At 39.8% G+C, this 24,178-nt stretch overlaps 1 protein-coding gene across 2 annotated transcripts in view; it reads left to right on the forward strand.

The window, feature by feature from the left end:
• LOC126175455 (SNF-related serine/threonine-protein kinase) overlaps positions 1-24,178 on the forward strand; it is a 334,265-nt gene that overhangs the window by 129,084 nt on the left and 181,003 nt on the right. The window contains exon 1 of one of the 2 annotated variants that reach the window (XM_049922259.1): positions 2,270-2,315. The exons of the other annotated variant lie outside the window; for it this stretch is intronic. Within the exon in view, the coding sequence (XP_049778216.1) occupies positions 2,313-2,315 (3 nt within the window). The 5' untranslated portion in view covers positions 2,270-2,312. Of the gene's footprint in view, positions 1-2,269; positions 2,316-24,178 lie in introns of those variants that run through there. 2 annotated transcript variants of the gene reach the window in all.

A 24,178-nucleotide genomic window follows, 5' to 3' on the forward strand; every position in this document is an offset into this window, starting at 1 on the left:
GTTTAGTTAGTGGGGCATTGGCCGCGAGAGGCAAGGTTGCCACCTACGGTCCCTCGCGTTGACGGTTGTAATCTGCCATGAACTTTCAATACACTGCACACTTCTCTGCAGTGTAAAAGACTGTTTGTAGATTTACTTTTTAATGGCAGAATTGGCTAAAGTGACAAATAGGAAGCGTATGCTGGAGCAAATAACAAAATATAGCAAAAGTTGGCCAGAGAGACAGTCTTTTCTGAGCTCTAGAAATACATTTATCAACGGAAAACCCGAATTATATAATAGGAAAGTAACATTACTCATGGTAATTACAAAAAGGTTTACATATTTTTTTCACAACCTAATGTATTTCCTGTGTAGGGGAAGTGATACGTTTCTGCGAGAGTTCTGACGACGAAAGCAATTCATCGTATCATTGCAAAATAAGCAACGATTCTATAGATGCTGCTCATCGCTTTTAGCGTAAAACGTATCGATCAAAAGTTTCTTCAATTTATCATGTGATGTTAACGATGTGATGTTAGGAAATATTAAATACAGTCTTCATAAATAAGTGTAGTACCTGTTTTTTTGTGGTGGCTCGTATGCAGAGGACAGTAAATATCTTTCCTATTCTTATAAAAAAATGCGGCATAAAATGGTTCAGTTGTTTCGTTTGGTTGCTCGTCTACGTTAACATAATTATACTGAAAATGGTATTTTATCAGCGTTTGACACAGTGCGCACCACCTTTCCGAGGAATGAGGTAGGAGCCTACAGATCGTAGGTAAAATACTGGCACCACCGCGGTTCTTTATTGGTTTTTTTCGGGCAATATATTGATGAATCTGTAAATCTGCAATGCTCGTATTATATGGAATAATACTACAATTGTGCTTGTATTAGCCGGCCGGCTTAGTGGCAAAGCGGTTCGAGGCGCTACAGTCTGGAACCGCGCGACCACTACGGTTGCAGGTTCGAATCCTGCCTCGGGCATAGATGTATGTGATGTCCTTAGGTTAGTTAGGTTTAAGTAGTTCTAAGTTCTAGCGGACTGATGACCTCAGAAGTTAAGTCCCATAGTGCTCAGAGCCATTTTGCTTGTATTATTCATAGTTGTTAGGTACCCCAGATATATCTGATTGAAATGAAAAATAGCTTCCATGTTTCGATTACACAGGCAATTTACCTTTAGTTAAAACGTCTGCAGATTTTCAGGTAACGTTACAAAAAAAATGGCTCAGAGCACTATGCGACTTAACTTCTGAGGTCATCAGTCGCCTAGAACTTAGAACTAATTAAACCTAACTAACCTAAGGACATCACACACATCTATGCCCGAGGCAGGATTCGAACCTGCAACCGTAGTGGTCACGCGGTGCCAGACTGAAGCGCCTAGAACCGCACGGCCACACCGGCCGGCTGTAACGTTACAGCTTGCAGATATTGCGGGCCGATTTGTTTTAAACGTAGAAGCTATTATGAGTTTGAGAACCCTTTTTCCTGCCATCCTATAAGAACGCATTATGAGTTGGTAAACACACTTGTCTACTTGAAAAGCTGATAACAGCGTAGCGATCTCACCGCGATATTTTTCACGTCCTTGGTGCCGTGCATTGTAATGTAAAGTTACTCGTTGCAGCACAATGTTCTATGTTTCTCCCATTCAGAAACTAATGCAGCATGTTTCATCAGCTACGCTTAAAAAACGCCACTCAGTTTTAAGTACAAGACATCATTATAAGCGTTTCGAAGAGTAGTGTCATTACTGCTTTATCAGAAGACATTTTGGTCTTATTGCGATCTAGTAGTGCATATTTAGGCCTTTCATAAGAAAGCCCGGAAGAACGGCGTAACAGTTTCCTCTGACCGTTAAGTTTCAGAGCTTTTGGAATTTGATCAAATACTGGAGTCTTAAAAATGTCGATGAGGATGTTTAGTCCTGAAACAAAAACAGGCACCTTTCTATGTTTGTGATATTGCCTATTTGGGGTAAAAACAACGTAAATTGACGTGAACGGCTAGTTGTGGGAACTGTCTTGAGATACGAATTTTCGTCCATGGCTGTAATGTGTTATTTTCTGGAAAATTATGTTTTCTTTCTTCCGCATGCTGAAAACATGAGATGTACTTGGTTACAGTTATTTAGTTGCTGTTATCTGCTGTCTTTAGATGCCGTGTCCACGGGAACGTAGCAGGTCTGATGTTATGTTCACACAAGTTTGTAAATTACAAGACAGTGCTCTAGAGTTACACGTATTTAAACACTGAACTTGAATTCAACTGAAGATCATGCATTTCACGGCCTCTTCCACGTACACATTTTAGTATTGTGGATGGTAAGTGATGTATTTTCACTGGTGTCAAATATACAATTTCTGTGTAGTTGGTGGATGAGCAAACAGTGTTGGTCTTCGCTACTGCTTGCAGAGACAAAGTTTCCACTTTGATGTAGGCGGCGTGCAGTTTACTGGGTACACTGGAATCACGTGTACTCCCTGCACCACTTGAAATTTTCCCAGTCTAAAGCTTGCTTGCTTGCAAAATGTCATTACGTTTGGCATTTGCCACTTGGGTATTTCCTCCAAAAGATCAGTCGTTGTAACTCTGTTATAAAGCTGGTTTTTGCAAAGAATAATTTTCGATACTCTGAAACGAGTCAATGTGCTACATGGGTGTCGTCACACACACACACACACACACACACACACACAACGCGCGCGCGCGGCTTGATAACGTCTAATTGTGTTGATTATTACGAAAAATTGAAAAAATTGTAAAGATCGATCTTCGCTCTCTGGCACATCGAGTAAAGATAGATGAAAATACATCTGCTTTGTCGATAGTTCCAAAATTCATTTGACACGAAGTATATACATAAATGCAATGTCTCGACTAGCTGACGCACTCACTCACTCACCGCCCAGCCCAAACCACTAACGCTAGAAACTTGAAATTTGCAGATGGTGTTATTCTTGTAGACGTCGTTTAAGAAGAAATTTTTCAAGATTCCACCCCTAAGGGGGTGAAATAGGGGATGAAGGGCTTATTGAAAATATGTCACTATTAAGGCAGTTTTGAAGCTAGACCTAAGAAAATTGATGTTTCGTTTCTCGGTCAGAAATACAGAAATATGTGTTTCAGCATTATTGTAAATTTAACCCTATGGCGGTGAAGTAGTGGGTAAATGTTTTTCAAAATATATTATTAAAAACCACTGAAGTATTTTTGAAGCTGCATCTACGAACATTGGTATGACTTACCGGTTACAAATAAAAAGTTGTGTGTTTTAAGGTTTTCGGAAATTCATCCTCTAAGGGGGTAAAATAGGGGATGAGATACTTTACGAAAATATTTCAATGTGAAAGCATGTTTAAAGCTAAAACTATGACATTGGATTTGGTTTCTCAGTTAGAAATAAAAAAGAATTTGTGTTTCACTGTTTCTGGAAATTCGATCTCTGTGGGGTGAAATAAGGCCAGTCCGCTAAGGACAGAAACTTGAAATTTGGCGAGGATGTGGATTTTATACTGTAGGCATCGTGTAAGAAGTGACCATTTGAAATTCCTCTCGTAAGGAAGTGAAATAGGGGATGAAAGGGTTTTTGAAAGTGTGTCACTATTAAGGCAATTTCGAAGGTAGACTTACGAAAACTGATATTTGGTTTCTTAGAAGTAAAAAAAGTGTTCATCTTTTTTGGAAATTCAAACACCAAGGAGGTAAAATAGTAGATGAAAGTTATTACTAAAGAACTACGAAAGCATTTTTAAAGGTACAGCTATCAAAATTAGTATTTGACTTCTCGGTTAGAAGAAAAAAAAAAGCGTATTTGAATGTTTTTGCAACTTCAACACTTAAGTGGGTTATGTATGGGGTGAAAATTTTTTAGAAAATATTTTGTTGCATTAAAAATGTTTTGAAGCTAAATCTATGAAAACTGATATTTCAGTTCCCGGTGAGATATAAAGAAATACATGTTGAGCGATAAAAGTATCTATGGAAATGTCTCCATAATAACACAAAAATCCTTATTAATAGAAACTTTGGACTCTAGCTACCAGAATCGCTTTTTAGTCAGAACATTCGGAAAACACCGGGGTTCGATGACCTTAATTAGCGTGAAAAGCTTAGGTGTTGTAATTTGTGAACAACAAAACAGTCAACTAAAGAAAAAAATGTGTGCAGACGATACAATATACATGAGCGAAGGAGCGGGCGCTAAGTTAGTAATATTATAAAAATGATGGCTACAAGGCGGCATCATTTTATGCATTTTCTCGTGCTTATCACTCCCTAAAACCTTGATAATGTGACAAAGAAAAGTAAAGGTCTTTGTCAGCAGGCTAGTGGTCACTGTTCGGGGCGTGCGCTTCTAGGAGGAGTCTGACTGCCAAGAACTCACTGCGACAAGTTGTAAAACAGAACACTGTGACAATACACCCATCATCCTTAGGCGCAGTTCAGTATGAATACGACTCGTGTTCGTGCTACTATGAAGAAGCGGTAACTGAAGCTTCAGAGATGGCAAGAAGTATTTAGAACGGTATTTGTCTGAAAATACGCAAAAATCAAATCACACAGTCTTATACAGGGTGTTAAAATAATCAGTCTTTTAAAAGGTATGTGTAAAAAAGGAAAAAAGTGTACGAAACATGGGCTGTAAAATGCTTGAGAGCTGTATGCGCTTGTTCATCTTCGGTACTGTGTGTCTCATCTATGTTGGTGCATGCTCTTCGCTTTTACGAACGGCATACAGAATGCAGTAAACATAAGAGAACTCTTTATTCTGTTACTGTGACACAGCAGAGCTTGTTAAATACGATCTGACTTTTGAGCCATCGCCAAAAACAATGTCCGCCATTTCTCCTGCGAAATAATAAGAGTTCTCTTATGCTGGAAGGTGAAACTACACTTTAAAAAATTATTTTCCAACCAACGCGGCTGATTTGCCGACTGATCTGCAGTCTATTTTAGGTAATGATCATGCGAATATGGTTAGAGTTTAAAGTTTTGTGAGTTGTCCAACGTTTTTCCCAAGATTTTAGGGCATTGGTTTCAGTATGTTCACAGTCTGACTGGCTCACTCATAGTTTACGTAAGTGGTCAACCAGTGACATTTTCCTGTGCTTTCCTTTTAGCTCCTTTGTCGTTATACTTGTAATTTAGTCTTATGTACAGCATCTTTCATTCTTTCCCGTTGTCTTATCGCATATGATCACGTTTTGATTATTTTTTCTACATTCGTTTCTTTGAATGTGTATAAGAGCGCTGATAACCTCGCTGTAGAGCTCCCGTAAGCACCACACACAGAAAAGCTTTTAATTTCACAAACTTATAAAAACAGTGAAACGTTCTGTAGGAACTATACATGCAGTGCACTTACCTAGAACTGTAAACACAGTTTACAGTAATAAACCAAAGGAAGTTTGCTATGTCCATGGACAAAAGCAGAGGAATGTGACATTAGTTTAATGTTTTTTGTTGATCGCTCGTAATAGAAAAGAGCGTGCAGCAGAAGAGCTGTTAGTAGCTCATAAGGTATGAATTTTAGAGCCAGTGTTAACTGGAAATTTTTGTCTTGTTTTGGTGCGTGCTACCACCAGTCAGAATATGGAAGACATTTTTTATTTTTTATAACCTTTATATGCATCCCCACTAAATTAGGAAGTCAACATGGAATAAGCAGATTAATGATAATTTTTGTGTAATAAACAGATTTTTTTTTTAAAATATATGCGGCTGCTAGTCTTTTCCTATTAATGACAAAGTCGAGGTGACTGAAAGCAGTTTTGATTGCGACGGTAATGGTTCGTCAGTTGCTAGTAGTGACCTTGGTGAAAGAAGCGTCCTTACTTTCACTTGGAGTGACTTGCGGATAACGTGGAAAATGTGTGTCAGGATGGCCGGATTCCTTCCTAACAAGACGCTGCTACGCTGTCTGCACGAACAACTGCTAGCCTATAGCGCTGGAAAGAGCATTCCTAGTGCTGATTCATTACATACACCGTAGGCATTTCTGAAGAGGTATGGCATCTGCCAGTTTCTCTGCAGAGCATGTCTGACTCCGTGCCTCAAACTGCATGCAGGAAAACTAGAAAAGTGTAAACTTGAAAGTCCATGCGCCTTTGATCTGGTTTTGATGAGGTAGCATATGTCTGTGTAACGTAGAAGCAAGGATTTGGACTATATTTCGGAAGGTAGAATAGTCAAGCAGTAGCCCTATCAAACTGATGAATAAAATTGTAGTAAAAAGCAAATTGAAGGAGGACCCAGAGTATGGTAATTCTGGACCTGGTTTGTTAATAGCAGTGTAAGTTCCAGCCAGCCATTATGGTGCTTTGTGAACGTATCAAAATTGTATCATCACTGTACAACTGGTTTAACAAAATGTATGCGTGAGAAGATGCGTCAGAATACAGAATTTACTGTGCATTACGTATTAGGAAGTGTTCGATTGTTATCAGTAACTCGGGGTCAGCACGGAAGTTCACCCGTCGCCTTACAATGCCGCAACAGTCTGAGAAATGGTGAGTTTACCTGCTGTAAATGATCTACGCATGGATAAGTGGTAAGTGGTAGATCACAAATACAAAAGTCCGGCACTCAATCCCCAGTCGTTCCTGGCCTTTTTTAATCCTGATAATTAGCTGATGATTTGCAAATGTGCGGAACGCCAAAGCACACTATGGTAAGGAGTCAACATTGCAATGTAGGTCCCACTGTAAATGGCTGGGGAGAGGCAATGAAAAATCAATTTCAATAGGACCTAGCCTAACAAAGAACTTCGATGTTGCAACAAGAGTCCTGGTTGACGTCAACCTTACCGTGTATGTGTGCATACCAAAACAGACTGAGCCAGTCCGTCTTCATTATAGCACCTCCCTGTTTGGCGAGCGCGACCACACATTGCCGCTCGTTGTTAGATGTCAACAGGAACCACGCATCACCGCAGGAAATGACTCTTCATTGACCTCCTACCAGCTCCCACACGTGTAGCTTGATTTAGCAGAAGAGAAACGATAGTAAAAGTTTAGTTAAATATAAAAAGCTAATCATTTAACGACATTTGTTTCATCAATTACAGACACAGCTGTCATTAGCATTCTATATACATACTCTTAACCATATTTTCTACTAGCAAACACATCATTGCTTCGCAACTACTAAATAGGAATACGAACTGGATATGCGTCGTAATCTGGAGTATCCGTGGGAATTGTATCAGGGCGCAAATTTCGGTACCTCGTTCGACTTCGCCTTTGAAAGTATGGAACTCGAAATTACAATAAATCATATAGAATATTAATGAAAAGGACTCCTTTGCTTCTGGTTGTGGTTTTTTAAATATTTTTAAGGTTTTCTTTTAAATTTTTGTAGACAAGTATAAAATTTTTGCAGACAATACAATTATAAAACTTCAGGATATACACTACAACTTTTTTTGTTTTTTGGATACTGAGTGATAACGGTATGAACTGGTTTTCCGAACTGTCAGTTCGTAAAAGGGCAACGTAAAACTGACCATGCGAAAAACATTCTGACCTTAAATCAGCTCCATCCACTTTGATTATGTGCCTTCGAGCGTTGTTTATTGTTATTAGAAACGAAAGCATGATTGGGAATTCAAGTAGCTTAAAACGAATTGACAAATTGGTTGGTATCATTGACATGCGGGGTATAAGAGCGAGCTCTTGAGCTGCTAAATCTATGGGGACAGTGGCTTCAATGGCATTACTTGTCACAGTTTTAATCTGCAAACCGGTACCATTACAAAGCTTCGGAGGATTGATATTGCGTAACAGTATTACAGGAACGCTGGCTTTAACCCTTAAACTGTATGACGGAAAACCAGGTGAATTTAGCGAATTTAGAAACCCTTGAGGGTATTGAAGTGCATTTCAGTGATGACTATAGTGACGTTCGTAGATATTCCTTGCATTCTATTACTTTTTCCAAAAAGATATAGTTTATTTCAGGCGCAGAAATATTTCGGGGTGTAATGATTCCTCTTTCACAAATCCAATGATATGGATTTTGTGAAAGATCATTGACATTAGGATAAATTTCAGGAATTAGAGAATCAATTGTTTAAATAAAATTAACATGTTTGTTATCGACAGACATATAGCCGTGGTCATGTGGTATTGTACCATTTCCAACAGTGAGTAATTGTAATGGGAACTGAATGTCACCACCTTCAAGCGATACTCTCACGTGATTTCTTAAATGCAAATAAATAACGAATACCCATACAGGTGATGATTTAAAACAGACTTTGATAACATCAGCCCTTTTCCTTTAGAAATTTCATCACAAGATGTAATTGTAAGATCTCTGAGAGTACGTTTGGTACCATCAACATGAGCTCAATGCATCGAAGTGCTTTCGTCCAAAATAATTAGTTGTGCATCTTGAAAGGTTCACTATGACTTATTTATCTCGCCACTTTTGGCTACAGGATACATTTGTGGGTAATTTGAAACTGGAATCAGCAGTTCTACCACCAATTAGAAGTGTCTACTCCGTTCATCATAAGAATAAACCAGATGTAAACAAACACAAACGCGATGATTGGTCCGCAGCCGTAACTCTCGTACACTGTTCTTGTTCCGCTCTTGGAAGTACGTCCAACTCAAATGTCAGATATCTTATTACTGCGCCACTGTAAATGAAATATTAAGACGTTCTGATGTATGAACAGCCAACAGTTTTTTTTTGTCCCGCGAAAATAGATGACATTGCTTCCTGCTTCGTAGCGAAACACGCGGGCGGAATACCTTTAATGGCTAGAAACAAGTTGTTCGTAACGTTTTTCACAACATTATAGAGAAAAGTCAGCTTTGACGTTTCTCGTGAAACACGATGTAATAAATGAATGAGGCGGTATTTTAACTATATTCGTAGCGTGATTGGTAGCGTCGTAGGTTGATAACAGAGTAGACTGGCCGAGACTCGAACTCGGAACCTTTGCCTTTCGCGGGCAAGTGCTCTACCAGCTGAGCTACCAGAGCACGACTCACGCCCCGTCCTCACAGCTTTAATTCCGCCAGTACCTCGCCTCCTATATCCAAACTTCACAGAAGCTCTCCTGCGAACCTGCCAGGAAGTTTCATATCAGCGCACACTCCGCTGTAGAGTGAAAATTTCATTCTAGAGTAGACTGGTGAGCGGCGGCTCGAAACCTGTTGTGATATACAATTGCTTTTTGTTCGGGTTGAATACCTGAGTCATTTAAGTATTAAATCTATCAAATATGTGGTAATTAACTCATACTTAACCATCACTTTTTCCAAGGAAAATGGTCGTCTTCTAGTTTCTAATTACATATCACATGCAGAATTCTGGTTTCCATTCCAAATACACGTTCTTAATTATCGATATATTATAAAAGATTTTGAAGTTATGTAAACGTTACACTATTGAATTTTCTGGAGGAAAATGAAAAATCAAATGATTGTCTGAATATGCTCATTGTTTTATAGGACAGATCTGGTTTCACACGAGCCAGAGTGATAAGCGACGTAGAAACATGGAAAACAATTTTCATGGAGTCGAGCACTCTGTGCAAATGCTGCATTTTTACCGTTCTCACCTTAACACTGCAATCTGAACCAAATAGAATTGATTTGGAGCCAAGTTAAGGGATACGTCGCGAGAAATAACAAGACATTTAAGGTGCCAAATTTACTGGAACTAATGCACGAAACTGTGTGACACGTCACTGCCTAGCGATGGCAAAATGCAGAACAGCACGTCATAAGAGGAGGAGGAGGAAAAGTGGACTTTTGGGTGGCTTGAGATTCTATTGCTGATCTCCTCGTTAGGAGCACTGAAATGTATCGCATTCCTCGGATTCCGATATGGAAGAAGTTCGGAGGTTACCAGACGACTCACTGTAATACCTTCAGTGGCTTCAATATTTAACCACATGGTGAAATCGCAGCAGTGCGCTTTTACGTCGCACGTAGCTCATGTAGAAAAATTGGCCTTTTTAAAGTCACGAATTTTCATCACTCACTTAATTGTGCTACTATGTTAGCTAAGATCGAGAGCATGTTATGTTTTCCAGCAGATCACCTAACAAGCCTGTCGCCTGAGTTTTACCATTATTTCCTTCAGTCTAAAAATTAAACGACATTAAAGGCTACATTGTTCTTTACTCGTCTCTTTTTGCGTCTTTATTACAGCTGTTCACATCACTGCATGAAAGTTAAACGCGCCGGTTAAGCTGTTGTCCCGTATTATCGCTGAGTCGGTGTACGCGTAGCGGACAGCTTTAAACGGATCCCGGATCCTCATTATCGTACTTGACTGTACTCGGGACAGCCTGGCTTCTACTCCACGTGAAACGAAGTCCAGAGAGGTTCCATACATAAAGTAGTGTTTACATAAGGTTTGTTCTTCTGATGAACGTAGTATAGCAGCAGCACCCGATGGCGCTGCACCAATAGCTAATCAACTTGTCGATCAAACACATACAAGAAGTAGATAAAACAAATACGTTTTATCAGTGACTCCATGAGCATCTAAAAACATATTTTTCGTAGACTGTACACTGTGCATGATACAGTAGTATGCTTTGCGCTGACTAAAACTAATTTCGGAAGGTTGGTAAAAATCCTCAGATCTTAAATCGATTCCAACGTATTTGAATGTTCGCCCTTGAACCTTCTTTGTTTTTTATTGTAAGTTAAACCTAGATTCGCTTATATTGAATGGATAAATCGGTTGAGATCTTTGGTGTACGACGTATGACACAGACTTGACGAGCTGCTGGATCTGTGAGGAGGATAATATCTACTGTGACGTTATTTCGCTTACTTTTAATCTGCGAACGGGTAGCATTAAAAAGTTTCAGACGATTCGGATTACGTAGTAGTAAAGGAAAGAGTATGGAATGACAAAGTGTGACTGAAGAAAGTGTTGAACGAGTGAGAGTCTTTCACGCGTACCCCAAGAAATCTGTTCGGAAGGTTAGTCGTGAATTACCAGATCCAGCGGCGATATGGTACAGTTGGAACGAGACTCCCCTAAATTGAATGTTTTTTGTGCCATATAGGTGTTACTTTTTCAGTGAAGCAACAGTAGTTGGTGTTCCTTAACTTGATGCACTAGAACTATGGCTCTTTCTTCGATTGGAAGATGATGAACCACAGAACTTTGTTTGGCACAAAGATGGTGCGCCGCGTTACTGGCATAACTCAGTACGTGACTGGTTAAACGAAGTTGTACCCGACCGCTGGATTGGCCGCAATGAGCGGAATGACCGAGCTTGTTTTGTGTGACCTCCACGTTCACACACGGTCTGACGCCATGCGACTTTTACCTTTGGGGCTTCATAAAGGGTAAGGTGTATGTGCCTCCGCTACCAGGTGATCTACCCATCTTTAGAAACGGCGTTGCTGCAACACTTACTCCAGACACACTGATCAAAGTTTGGGAAGAACTCGCCTATCGACTCGATGTGTGACGAACGGTGTTCTCATTGAATACTTGTAACAAAAACTGTTTGAGTTTTTCTTTCATTTGATGTATTTTTTATAACAGTAAAAATAATTTAGTAAATGCTATAAAGCCTTGAAACCCGTGTATTCATTCTGAAATAACCTATGGAATCAAACCGATAAGCCATATATACAACCTTCCTAATGTACAGGTTTTTTGTTAAAATCGATTGCGAAGAAGAAAACAAAACAGTACGTGGTTGTGTATGCAATTTTTGTTTAAGATTACATATGCGGAGGAACAACACAGGGTGGTCCAATGATCGTGACCAGGCCAAATATCTCGCGAAATAAGCGTCAAACGAAAAAAAAAATTACAAAGAACGAAACTTGTCTAGCTTAAAGGGGAAAACCAGATGGCGCTATGGTTGGCCCGCTGGATGGCGCTGCCATACGTCAAACAGGTATCAACTGCGTTTTTTAAAAAATAGGAACCCCTATTTTATTACATATTTGTGTAGTACATAAAGAAATATGAATGTTTTAGTTGGATCACTTTTTTTGCTTTGTAATAGATGGCGCTGTATTGGTCACAAACATATGGCTCACAATTTTAGACGAACAGTTGGTAACAGGTAGGTTTTTTAAATTAAAATACAGAACGTAGGTACGTTTGAACATTTCATTTCGGTTGTTCCAATGTGATACATGCACCTTTGTGAACTTATCATTTCTGAGAACGCATTCTGTTAAAGCGTGATTACCTGTAAATACAACATTAATGCAATAAATCCTCAAAATGATGTCCGTCAACCTCAATGCATTTGGCAATACGTGTAACGACATTTCTCTCAACAGCAAGTAGTTCGCCTTCCGTAATGTTCGCACATGCATTGACAATGCGCTGACGCATATTGTCAGGCGTTGTCGGTGGATCACGATAGCAAATATCCTTCACTTTCCTCACAGAAAGAAATCCGGGGACGTGAGATCCGGTGAACGTGCGGGCCAAGGTATGGTGCTTCGACGACCAATCCATCTGTCACGAAATATGCTGTTCAGTACCGCTTCAGCCGCACGCGAGCTATGCGCCGGACATCCATCATTTTGGAAGTATATCGCCTTTCTTTCATACAGTGAAACATCTTGTAGTAACATCGGTAGAACATTACGTAGGAAATCAGCATACATTGCACCATTTAGATTGCTATCGATAAAATGGGGGCCAATTATCCTCCCTCCCATAAAGCCGCACCACACATTAACCCGCCAAGGTCGCTGATGTTCCACTTGTCGCAGCCGTCGTGGATTTTCCGTTGCCCAATAGTGCATATTATGCCGGTTTACGTTACCGCTGTTGGTGCATGACGCTTCGTCGCTAAATAGAACGCGTGCAACAAATCTGTCATCGTCACGTAATTTCTCTTGTGCCCAGTGGCAGAACTGTACACGACGTTCAAAGTCATCGCCATGCAATTCCTGGTGCATAGAAATATGGTACGGGTGCAATCGATGTTGATGTAGCATTCTCAACACCATCGTTTTTGAAATTCCCGATTCTCGCGCAATTTGTCTGCTACTGATGCACGGATTAGCTGCGTCAGGAACTAAAAATCCTACTTGGGCATCATCATTTGTTGCAGGTCGTTGTTGACGTTTCACATGTGGCTGAACACTTCCTGTTTTCTTAAACACCATAACTATCCGACGAACGGTCCGGGCACTTGGATGATGTCGTCCAGGATACCGAGCAGCATACATAGCACACGCCCGTTAGGCATTTCGATCACAATAGCCATACATCAACACGATATCGACCTTTTGCGCAATTGGTAAACGGTCCATTTTAACACGGGTAATGTATCGCGAAGCAAATACCGTCCGCACTGGCGGAATGTTACGTGATACCACGTACTTATACGTTTGTGACTATTACAGCGCCATCTATCACAAAGCGAAAACTGGTCCAACTAAAACATTCATATTTCTTTACGTACTACACGAATATGTAATAAAAATGGGGGTCCTTATTAAAAAAAACGCAGTTGATATCCGTTTGACCTATGGCAGCGCCATCTAGTGGGCCAACCATGGCGCCATCTGGTTTCCCCCTTCAAGCTATACGAGTTTCGTTCTTTCTAGTTTCTTCGTTTGATGCTTATTTCGTGAGATATTTGGCCCGGTCACTATCAATGGACCACCCTGTATACTCGTAAATGGGAGAAACAGTTTATTTTAATGGTTTAAATGCCCTGCTATCGCAGCCAAAACCGGCTCCGTGAAAGAAAACGGAACAGCACATTTTCACAACGCAGTATTTTCTTTCACGTAGTTGCTTTTAACAGAAAATTTGTACACAGCCTACGTCAGTCCGAATGTTTGAGATCGTGCTCAAATACGAAGTAAATCGGGCAAGAACTTTCAGAGATTTTTGCTAGTTAGGTTTTTAATATAAGTTTATAGACGTGTGCAGTTACTTTGTTGCGAAATTTATTGGTTGAATATTGACTATGCGTCGTATAATTCCATAAACTATTGATGTGACGATACCGTGAGTTATTTTTCTCGGAATTTATTGCAGACTTGGCGTCTGTGTAATAGTATGTGAAATGTTGAGCAACACTTCCATGCATTTAGGCGGTTTCCTTACAGACCAGTCAGTAATTATAGAGAAAAGCAGAATATTCATTTACATTTTGCCTGCATTTTCGCAGAAAGGCAATGGTTGTTGTTTAATGTCACTGTATTGCAAACACCTTGAGGATAGTTTAGGCATATACTTTGAAATTCTGCATTTATTGACGTTATTGCGATTCACGTTAGTAGCCGTGTTCGTCAGCATCTCTAGATTCCGTTAGTACCTTCGTCTTTCTGTTGCATTCAACTTATCGTATTGTCTTCTCGGACTAGTAATGCTGTTAAAAGCTTTGAATGGGGGAAGCAGTGTCAGAATTCGATCGAAACTTCCATAGCAATGGAACACACAACCTAGGTTTTACTAAGACTGATCACTGAATTGTGAAAACCTCGGATACCTTCAAACTACTCTGTGTTATTACGTTCTCAGCGAATTATAATCCAACTGATTGCGTATAGCAATGTGGCTAGTTGGTCAGTAGATAATTATATTGGTGTGTGACGGTGGAACGAAAGTGTAAAGAAAGGTCATGTGGTTTTGGAGCGCCGCTGTTCTATCTGACGAGCTGGCACTCACTAGCGCCATTGAAGACCTGACGCACGTAAGTCTGATTTAAATTAGTTGGCATCTGACGTTGAAGGTCCAGAGTTACGAGGTTCTCGCCACAAGGTGTACGGTCGGCAAGTAGCCACCACAGCGCTATGCTATAAAAGTTCTCTCTCTTAATTACCAAAATAACTCTCTCGGCAACGAATCTTTCCAGAGCTGCGGATCATGTTGCGTTTACCTTGTATAAATAATAATATTACACACGTTACAGGCCTTTATCAGACCACGCGAAGCATTTATGACTACTTGTTCTTGCTGTTCCTCCAGTAGTCTTTCATTCGTTCGCTAAAGGCCCTTTTCCTTTCTTCGTCCCGTATTGGTCTCTGCGCTTTAGGTGCTGTCTTCTCTTACATTACTTCCCACTTTTGTATTTCGTGTCTATAGACGCATTTGTCTGTGATGTCTGCTAAATCTACCTGTGATTTTCCCAGATCAGTTTTGACTTTGTGCCATCCAAGGTGTAGTGGTTTTGAGCCTCGGTATGTTTGTGAGTATTCTGTTAGTGAGTCTAACCTTTGAGAGTCTGCTGATGTGGCTGTAAAATTTTAGTCGCCTTTTTCTGATGTCCGCTGCGAGGTTGGACAACTTCTCTGTGGTGTCTCTGGAGTGAAGCGTTTATCCTTCGTGTGTGAGATTTGCTCCAATAATTTCCCTGATAAGTTTTCTTTCCTCAGTGAGAATCTTCTCTACGTCGCCTTTTGTGTGCAGCGTCAGTGCCTCTGAGGCGTATATCACATCAGGTTTGATTACAGTATTGTAGTAACGAATTTTGATGGAGGTGGATAGACATTTTTTGTTGTAGATACCCTGTGTTTTGTGTAAGACTCCCTTCATCTTCAATAACCTGGTGTTCTGCATGATTTTCTCCTTTCCTGTCGGTTCGAGTACTTCCCCTAGGTATTTAAAATGTTACTCTGTTGATCTTGCCATATTTTGTTTAAATTCAGTATGTTGAATTTCGTGCAGAAGAACTATGTTTTTTGCAGGAAGATCTGTAGTCCTACTTTTTCTGCTACTTCTACCTGCCTGATTGCTGTGGTTTCGTAGTCTGGAAGTAGTGCCAGGTCGTCCGCGAAGACTAAACAGCAAACTTCCAGTTCATCGCCGGCCGGTGTGGCCTTGCGGTTCTAGGCGCTTCAGTCTGGAACCGTGTGACCGCTACGGTCGCAGGTTCGAATCCTGCCTCGGGCATGGATGTGTGTGATGTCCTTAGGTCAGTTAGGTTTAAGTAGTTCTAAGTTATAGGGGACTGATGACCACAGATGTTAAGTCCCATAGTGCTCAGAGCCATTTGAACCAGTTCATCTTTGGGTCGTTCTAGCCGCTCTGGTTTCCAGTATCCTTGTAATTTCAGCTCTTTCTCCCATTTCTTAATGACTTTGTCCAAGACTAGGTTGAAGAGGAATGGTGGGAGAGCATCACCTTAACGCATGCGTGCCCCGATCTCAAAGCATTCAGAGAGTTCCCTCTTAAATTTCACTTTTGATGTCGTGTTATTGTTGTCCAAACCTTTTTCATATAGGTTGTTGAACAATGACTGGCGGCCAACGAGGTCATACACTTCCTTAAAGTCAACGAAAGTGCATATGTCTGGCGTATTTCTGAGGGCTTTGATTTTCAGCATAGTTCTCAAATTGAAGATTTGTTCTGCGCAGGAGCTACCAGGTCGGAAGCCCGCCTGGTACTCGCCGATCTTGTGCTCCAGCTGGTCCTATGTCCTTTTGAGTAGGCGTGCTAAAAGGCTCTTACGTGTGACTTGTAGTAGGAAAAACCCCCTGTAATTGTTTACGTCTGTGCGATCGCTATTTTTATGTAATGGATGAATCAGGGTGCATTTCCAGTCATCTGGCAGCTTTTGTGATGTCTAGATGCCTATGATAATCTGTGTGAGTTCTCTAAGTGAGTTTCCTCCGAGGGTTTTCAGAACTTCTGCCACTATACAGTCTTCACCAGATTTTCTGTTGTTTTTGAGTATGAGGATGTGTCTGTGGACCTCTTCTTGTGTCGGGAGTAGTGAGTCTGTGTGCTTCTCTGTCGGTTCTTCCTCTATGAATCTCTCTGTGGCTTCTGGACAATTCAGAAGTTCTGAGAAATATTGTGCCAGCACCTTGCTGTTATTCTTCTTTGTCAGTGTCAATTTTCCATCACTTTTCCTGAAACAGAGGTTCGGTGGTGTGTATCCGCGGATTTGCCCTGCAAACGTCCTGTAGAAATCTCTTTTGTTGTAGTTACAGAAGTTGTCCTTTGTGGAGTCCAACTGTTCTTTCATGAATTTTTTTTTGGCTTGTCTGATAATTTTTGCGGTTGTTTTTCGTGTTTCGTTGAAAGCCTGTACATTTTCTGGGTATTTTTTGCTATTCTATTTCTGGTATGCAACTTTCCTAGAGACGAGTGCATTCTCGCAGTCGGTGTCCCACCAAGGGTGGTTGGTGTTCTTCTTCAGAGGAATGACGGTTTGTGCTTTTTCTGTGATTTTTCTGTGGAAATTGTGCTTGTCATGTACATATTGTTTTTCCCAGGGTTCTTTCAGTCCAGATTCTGCGATCTTCTTCTGTCAAATTTTGGTAAGGGGGTTTTCTTACCGAAAGTTCTCTTTGGGGTGAATTTGACTTTGACATGTGTGAGGTAATGATCCGAGTCGATGTTGGCTCCCATGCGTACCTGCTCATTGTCGATCTCTTTCTGTACTGGGTACGAGATTGCCACAGCGTCGATTTAGAACTAACCTAACTGCTGCCAGTTTTGTGTGTCTTTTCTGAGGGATATCGACATGAGCTTGAGGTTGTTCTGTTGGCAGAGTTCTATGAGTCGTGTGCCATTTTTGCTAGTAAATTTATGCGCTGGATAATTTCCGACTGTGCGTTAAAGTCGCCCAGGAGTAGTTTGACATCTCTGGGGACTCTGGACATCACTTTCTCGAGGGTCGGCCAGAATTTTTCTGCAGCCTGTGGGTTTTTCTTGTTACTTTGGTTAGTAGGGGCGTGTGCGTTGATCAGTGTGTACTTTTTTGCGCACTGAACCCGAATAGTCATCAGTCGCTTGTTTACTGGTGTAACTTCTTTTATGAATTCGACTATGGTCTTGTGAACCACGAAGGCCATCCCCACTAGTGGAGCGCCTTTGTCAACGCGCCTGTCAGTTTTGCTTTTAAAGATGCGGTATTCGCCGTAGTCCTTGGTGTCTTCGTTTGTGCTACGTGTCTCCTGGAGCGCAAGGATTGGAATTTTTTTTCTATCGAGTTTTGTCACTTGGTTGTGCAGCTTTCCAAGCTGTATGAGAGTATTAATGTTGAGAGTCCGTAAGTATGTTGTTGTCTTGAATGGAAGTTTGCCAGAGAACTCCGATTTCCTCTGTATTCGTGGAAGCCCGGGTCGTCCAGAATCCGAATGCCCAGTTGCCGTCTGTTGGCGGATGGATTGCTTACCACCTGGAGTATTGCTGTTATTACTTCCATGAGCCATGGTTGCTTGTAAGCAGTGGTGTCCAATGGTTGTCCACTAGGTTTGTTAGAACCAGGGAATGTCATTTCCTGGAGCACATGTTGCAGCCGCACCTCTTGGTGAACAGACACTGACCATATTGCCGCTTGCTGTAAGTCAGGCGCAGCATGGATTTTGTTGCTATTTTGGTCCGCGGGTGGTATTTTATTTCCCACCTACCCTGCATATCTGCCGGGCGTTCCCCTGTCCGCCATCTGGGAACGCGCCAGATGGGGGTTGACGACCCCAGACTGGCTATTATTATTATTATTATTATTATTATTATTATTATTACTACTACAATCGTATTGACCAACCAGGAACACGTTAACAACTTCAGTTCCTCTTCTTCTTTTGTTGTTCTTTCCTATTTGTCCAGTATTCTCTCATTTTCTCGCCATGAAGTCTCTTCCTTACTTCTGTCCATGTTCCCGATTTTTTATTTCTTCTGCTTTGAAAGCCTTTTTTTTATTTTTAAAACGGCTTCTTTCTGCTATTTCTGATTCTCTGATGTTGTTTCTTTCTAGATATTTCCTTACTTCTGTAATCCATGCTATTGTCGATTTCTTCTTCCGTAAGTATAGGAGTATTTGTTTTGTTAGTCTATTTCCATCCATTCGGTAGAGGTGTCCGAAAAAGGTAAATCTTCGTTTGGCCATTACTTCAGATATTTTATCTATATTTTTGTAGATCCCCTGATTACATCTTATTTTCCAACCATCTGCATTTTTTATTGCACCCATTATTTTTCTAGTAATCGTTCTGTCCAGTACCTCTAGTTTGTCCATAGTTCATCGTCAGGCATTCAGATCCATATAAACATTCTGGTCGTATCACTGTGGTATAGTGTTTTAGTTTTGTTTTTCTAGATATACTTCTCTTGTTGTAAATATGTTTGGTCAAACCATATGCTCTTTACATTTTGTTAATTCTACATGTATTGTAGATTTTTCTAGTCTATTATTATTATTATTATTATTATTATTATTATTATTATTCTTTCTTTCTTTTCTCAGACGTTATGTCTGGTCAAAAATGGAAAGTCACGCGGACCTTGATCAGGCGTGACTTCCTTTTAACTGTACGGTATATGTTATATTGCATTTAGGAACTTTCGGGTGATTGAACATGTATCAATAATTACGGATTTCTGTAGTTGTATATATAAGTTTGGATATAGCTGTATTGCATTGATGTGCTGGTGGATATTGTGTGGTATGACTCCTGTAGTTGATAGTATAATTGGTATAATGTCAACTTTATCCTGACGCCACATGTCCTTGACTTCCTCAGCCAGTTGGATGTATTTTTCAATTTTTTCTCCTGTTTTCTTTTGTATATTTGTTCTATTGGGTATGGATATTTCGATTAGTTGTGTTTATTTCTTCTTTTTATTGGTGAGTATGATGTCAGGTTTGTTATGTGGTGTTGTTTTATCTGTTATAATGGTTCTGTTCCAGTATAATTTGTATTCATCATTCTCCAGTACATTTTGTGGTGCATACTTGTATGTGGGAACGTGTTGGTTTATAAGTTTATATTGTAAGGCAAGCTGTTGATGTATTATTTTGCTACATTGTCATGTCTTCTGGGGTATTCTGTATTTGCTAGTATTGTACATCCGCTTGTGATGTGATCTACTGTTTCTGTTTGTTGTTTGCAAAGTCTGCATTTATCTGTTGTGGTATTGGGATCTTTAATAGTATGCTTGCTGTAATATCTGGTGTTTATTGTTTGATCCTGTATTGCAGTCATGAATCCTTCCGTCTCACTGTATATATTGCCTTTTCTTAGCCATGTGTTGGATGCGTCTTGATCGATGTGTGGCTGTGTTAGATGATACAGGTGCTTGCCATGTAGTATTTTCTTTTTCCAATTTACTTTCTTCGTATCTGTTGATGTTATGTGATCTAAAGGGTTATAGAAGTGGTTATGAAATTGCAATGGTGTAGCCAGTGTATTTATATGAGTGATTTCTCTGTGTATTTTGCTAGTTTCTGCTCGTTCTAGAAAGAATTTTCTTAATTTGTCTACCTGTCCAAAATGTAGGTTTTTTATGTCGATAAATCCCCTTCCTCCTTCCTTTCTGCTTAATGTGAATCTTTCTGTTGCTGAATGTATGTGATGTATTCTATATTTGTGGCATTGTGATCGTGTAAGTGTATTGAGTGCTTCTAGGTCTGTGTTACTCCATTTCACTACTCCAAATGAATAGGTCAATATTGGTATAGCATAAGTATTTATAGCGTTTGTCTTGTTTCTTGTTGTCAATTCTGTTTTCAGTATTTTTGTTAGTCTTTGTCTATATTTTTCTTTTAGTTATTCTTTAATATTTGTATTATCTATTCCTATTTTTTGTCTGTATCCTAGATATTTATAGGCATCTGTTTTTTCCATCGCTTCTATGGAGCCGCTGTGGTTATCCAATATGTAATCTTCTTGTTTAGTGTGTTTTCCCTTGACTATGCTATTTTTCTCTCATTTGTCTGTTCCAAAAGCCATATTTATGTCATTGCTGAATACTTCTCTGTTATCTTCAGTAATTGGTTGAGTTGTTGATTTGTTGCTGCCAGTAGTTTTAGATCATCCATGTATAGCAAATGTGTGATTTTGTGTGGGTAGGTTCCAGTAATATTATATCCATAAGTTGTATTATTTAACATGTTGGATAGTGCGTTCAGAACAAGACAGAACCAGAAAGGACTTAATGAGTCTCCTTGGTATATTGCACGCTTAATCGGTATTGGCTGTGATGTGATATTATTTGAATTTGTTTGGATATTAAGTGTGGTTTTCCAATATTTCATTACTATGTTTATGAACTGTATCAATTTAGGATCTACTTTGTATATTTCCTATATTTGTAGCAACCATGAGTGGGGTACACTATCAAAAGCTTTTTGGTAATCAATGTATGCGTAGTGCAGCGACCTTTGTTTAGTTTTAGCTTGATATGTCACCTCTGTATCTATTATCAGTTGCTCTTTACATCCTCGTGCTCCTTTGCAGCAGCCTTTTTGTTCTTCATTTATAATTTTGTTCTGTGTTGTATGTGTCATTAATTTCTGTGTAATGACTGAAGTTAATATTTTGTAGATTGTTGGTAGACATGTTATGGGGCGATATTTTGCTGGGTTTGCTGTGTCTGCTTGATCTTTAGGTTTCAGATCAGTTATTCCATGTGTAAGTGTATCAGGGGATGTGTGTGGGTCTGCAATGTAATTGTTGAATAATTTAGTTAGATGTGAATGTGTTGAGGTGAACTTCTTTAGCCAGAAATTTGCTGTTTATATTTTCCAGGGGCTTTCCAATTGTGTGTAGAATTAATTGCTCGGGTGACTTCATGTTGCAAAATAATCACTTCAGGCATTTGTGGTATCATCTTTTATGTGTCTGTTTCTGCTTGTATCCACCGTGCATGTCTATTATGTTGTACCGGGTTTGACCATATGTTGCTCCAAAAGTGTTCCATGTCTGTTATGTTTGGTGGATTGTCTATTTTAATGTGTGTGTTATCTATTTTCTGGTAAAATTTATTTTGGTTTGTGTTGAATGTTTGGTTTTGTTTCCTTCTATTTTCACTTTATTATTATTATTATTATTTCCCAATTTGAAAGGCTCGCTCTCCCCCCGAAAGTAACGTAAACATTTGAATTTCACATGTGGTATGGATCTCTACAGTCTCTATACGCGCGTCAAAAAATTATTTTAATTAGTGCTGGGGTTCTGTTTTTTCTTGGAATAGGCGAAAGATTCGCATCCGAAAAACGTTTCTTACCTTTGAATTGGCAGGCACAAAGCTTAATGTAGCGGCAGTGGCAACGCAGTGGAAACAGACAGTGGCCAGTCACTCAATATTGCCCTGACAGCCATGTGTCGCTCATGATTATTCCCCTGCGTTCCATCGCCCGCGCAGTGCCTCCCCTGAGTTTCAGATTGCTTCCTCAGCTGAGACAATCAATTTGGTACAGTGAGCATCCCCGTTTGACGATTAACAACTAGGAAAAAAAAGTTCGCTTGTTTCATGAATCACAGCGCCAGCTGGCGTCACATACTCGTAGATTAAGGTGTTAGGTATGGATATGTGAAGGTGTCTACGTCGCGGAACAGTGGCAACAGATGGATGACGCTGAAAGCTGAAGAAATAGTGGCATTTGCTTATGTCTGTGCACGACTGGTCCCACTCTCACGGTGTATCTGACAATACTGCAATGTGTTTTTTTTTTAAAAAAAAGACTAAACATTTCAAGACTTGACACACAACCCTAGCATTTCTCATGACCGACTGTTTCGAAGAACACATTGCTGACTTCGGTGACATTCATGGCTACCTAATAATAATAATAATAATAATAATAATAATAATAATAAGGCCCGGGAGAAGAATAGGCCTCCGGTATGTTCTGCCAGTCGTAAAAGGCGACGAAAAGAACAAACCACTAATAGGGCTAACCCCCCTTTTAGTGTGATTACTTGGTTCAGGACAGAACTAAAGAAGCCTCGGACAAGTGCCGTCATGGTCGGGGACGACGCTTGAACCCTATGCCCGCCCACAATGGTAACGACACTGCTAGCCAACTGGAAAAGGATTTAAATCCGAATAGAGGTGTTTTGCAGGATATGCTTCCTGCAACCACCCTAGAAGGAAAACAAAGACAGAGGATGAGATGGTCAGATGAAGTTAATCGACACCTCATGTTCTGTTATTACCAAGCAACAAACCTAGGAACCAACACAACTGGATACAGATCACAAGTATACACAACATTTATTACCAGATACCCGGAATTAAAATTTTTAACAGAACAACGACTAGCTGATCAGATCCGTGTAATAATCAAAAATAACAGGATACCCCAGTCAGAATTAGAAAACATCAAACAACAAGTACAACAAATACTGGAACAAAAAAATGTGCAATCAGAAGAGGAAGAAAACACTGTAATGGACTCAAACATCCCAGAGCAAACAAACAAAGACCAACACGCATCAATTAAACAATCAGAGGAAAACGAAATCTTAAGACAGCCACCAGAACAAGCACAAATAGAACACGAAGAGAGACACGTGTTCGATATAGAAGAGAAATTTCAGCTGACATATATAGAATACAAAGACACAAATACAGACATTAGACCATTCTTGCATAGACCGCCAAATAACCCACAAGTCGAAACAACAATAAAAACTATCAACACAATCATACACAACAAAATAAATGAAAACACAACTATGGAAGAGTTACAACTACTGGTTTATATAGGAGCACTCACTACACTAAATATACACACTAGGCAGAGATCAGAACAAACCAACACACAGAAGAAACCCACAAAACCAGCATGGCAACACAGGTTACAGATCAGAATAGAAAAACTGAGAAGAGACATCGGACAGTTAACACAATTTATAAGAAATGAAATATCAGACAAAAAACGAAAAAGGTTAGGTAAAATCTCACAACAAGAAGCAATAGAGCAATTAGATGAAAAAAAGCAGAAATTGCAAGCATTGGCCAAACGACTTAGAAGATACAAAAAAAGTGAAAATAGAAGGAAACAAAACCAAACATTCAACACAAACCAAAAGAGATTTTACCAAACAATGGATAACACACACATTAAAATAGACAATCCACCAAACATAAGACATGGAACACTTCTGGAGCAGCATATGGTCAAACCCGGTACAACATAACAGGCATGCACGGTGGATACAAGCAGAAACAGACACATACAAGATGATACCACAAATGCCTGAAGTGATAATTTTGCAACATGAAGTCACCCGAGCAATTAATTCTACACACAATTGGAAAGCCCCTGGAAATGATAAAATAGCAAATTACTGGCTAAAGAAGTTCACCTCAACACATTCACATCTAACTAAATTATTTAACAGTTACATTGCAGACCCATACACATTCCCTGATACACTTGCACATGGAATAACCTATCTGAAACCTAAAGATCAAGCAGACACAGCAAACCCAGCTAAATATCGCCCCATAACATGTCTACCAACAATCTACA

This window comes from Schistocerca cancellata, chromosome 3 (genome assembly GCF_023864275.1).
Source record: "Schistocerca cancellata isolate TAMUIC-IGC-003103 chromosome 3, iqSchCanc2.1, whole genome shotgun sequence".
Lineage (NCBI taxonomy): Eukaryota > Metazoa > Arthropoda > Insecta > Orthoptera > Acrididae > Schistocerca > Schistocerca cancellata.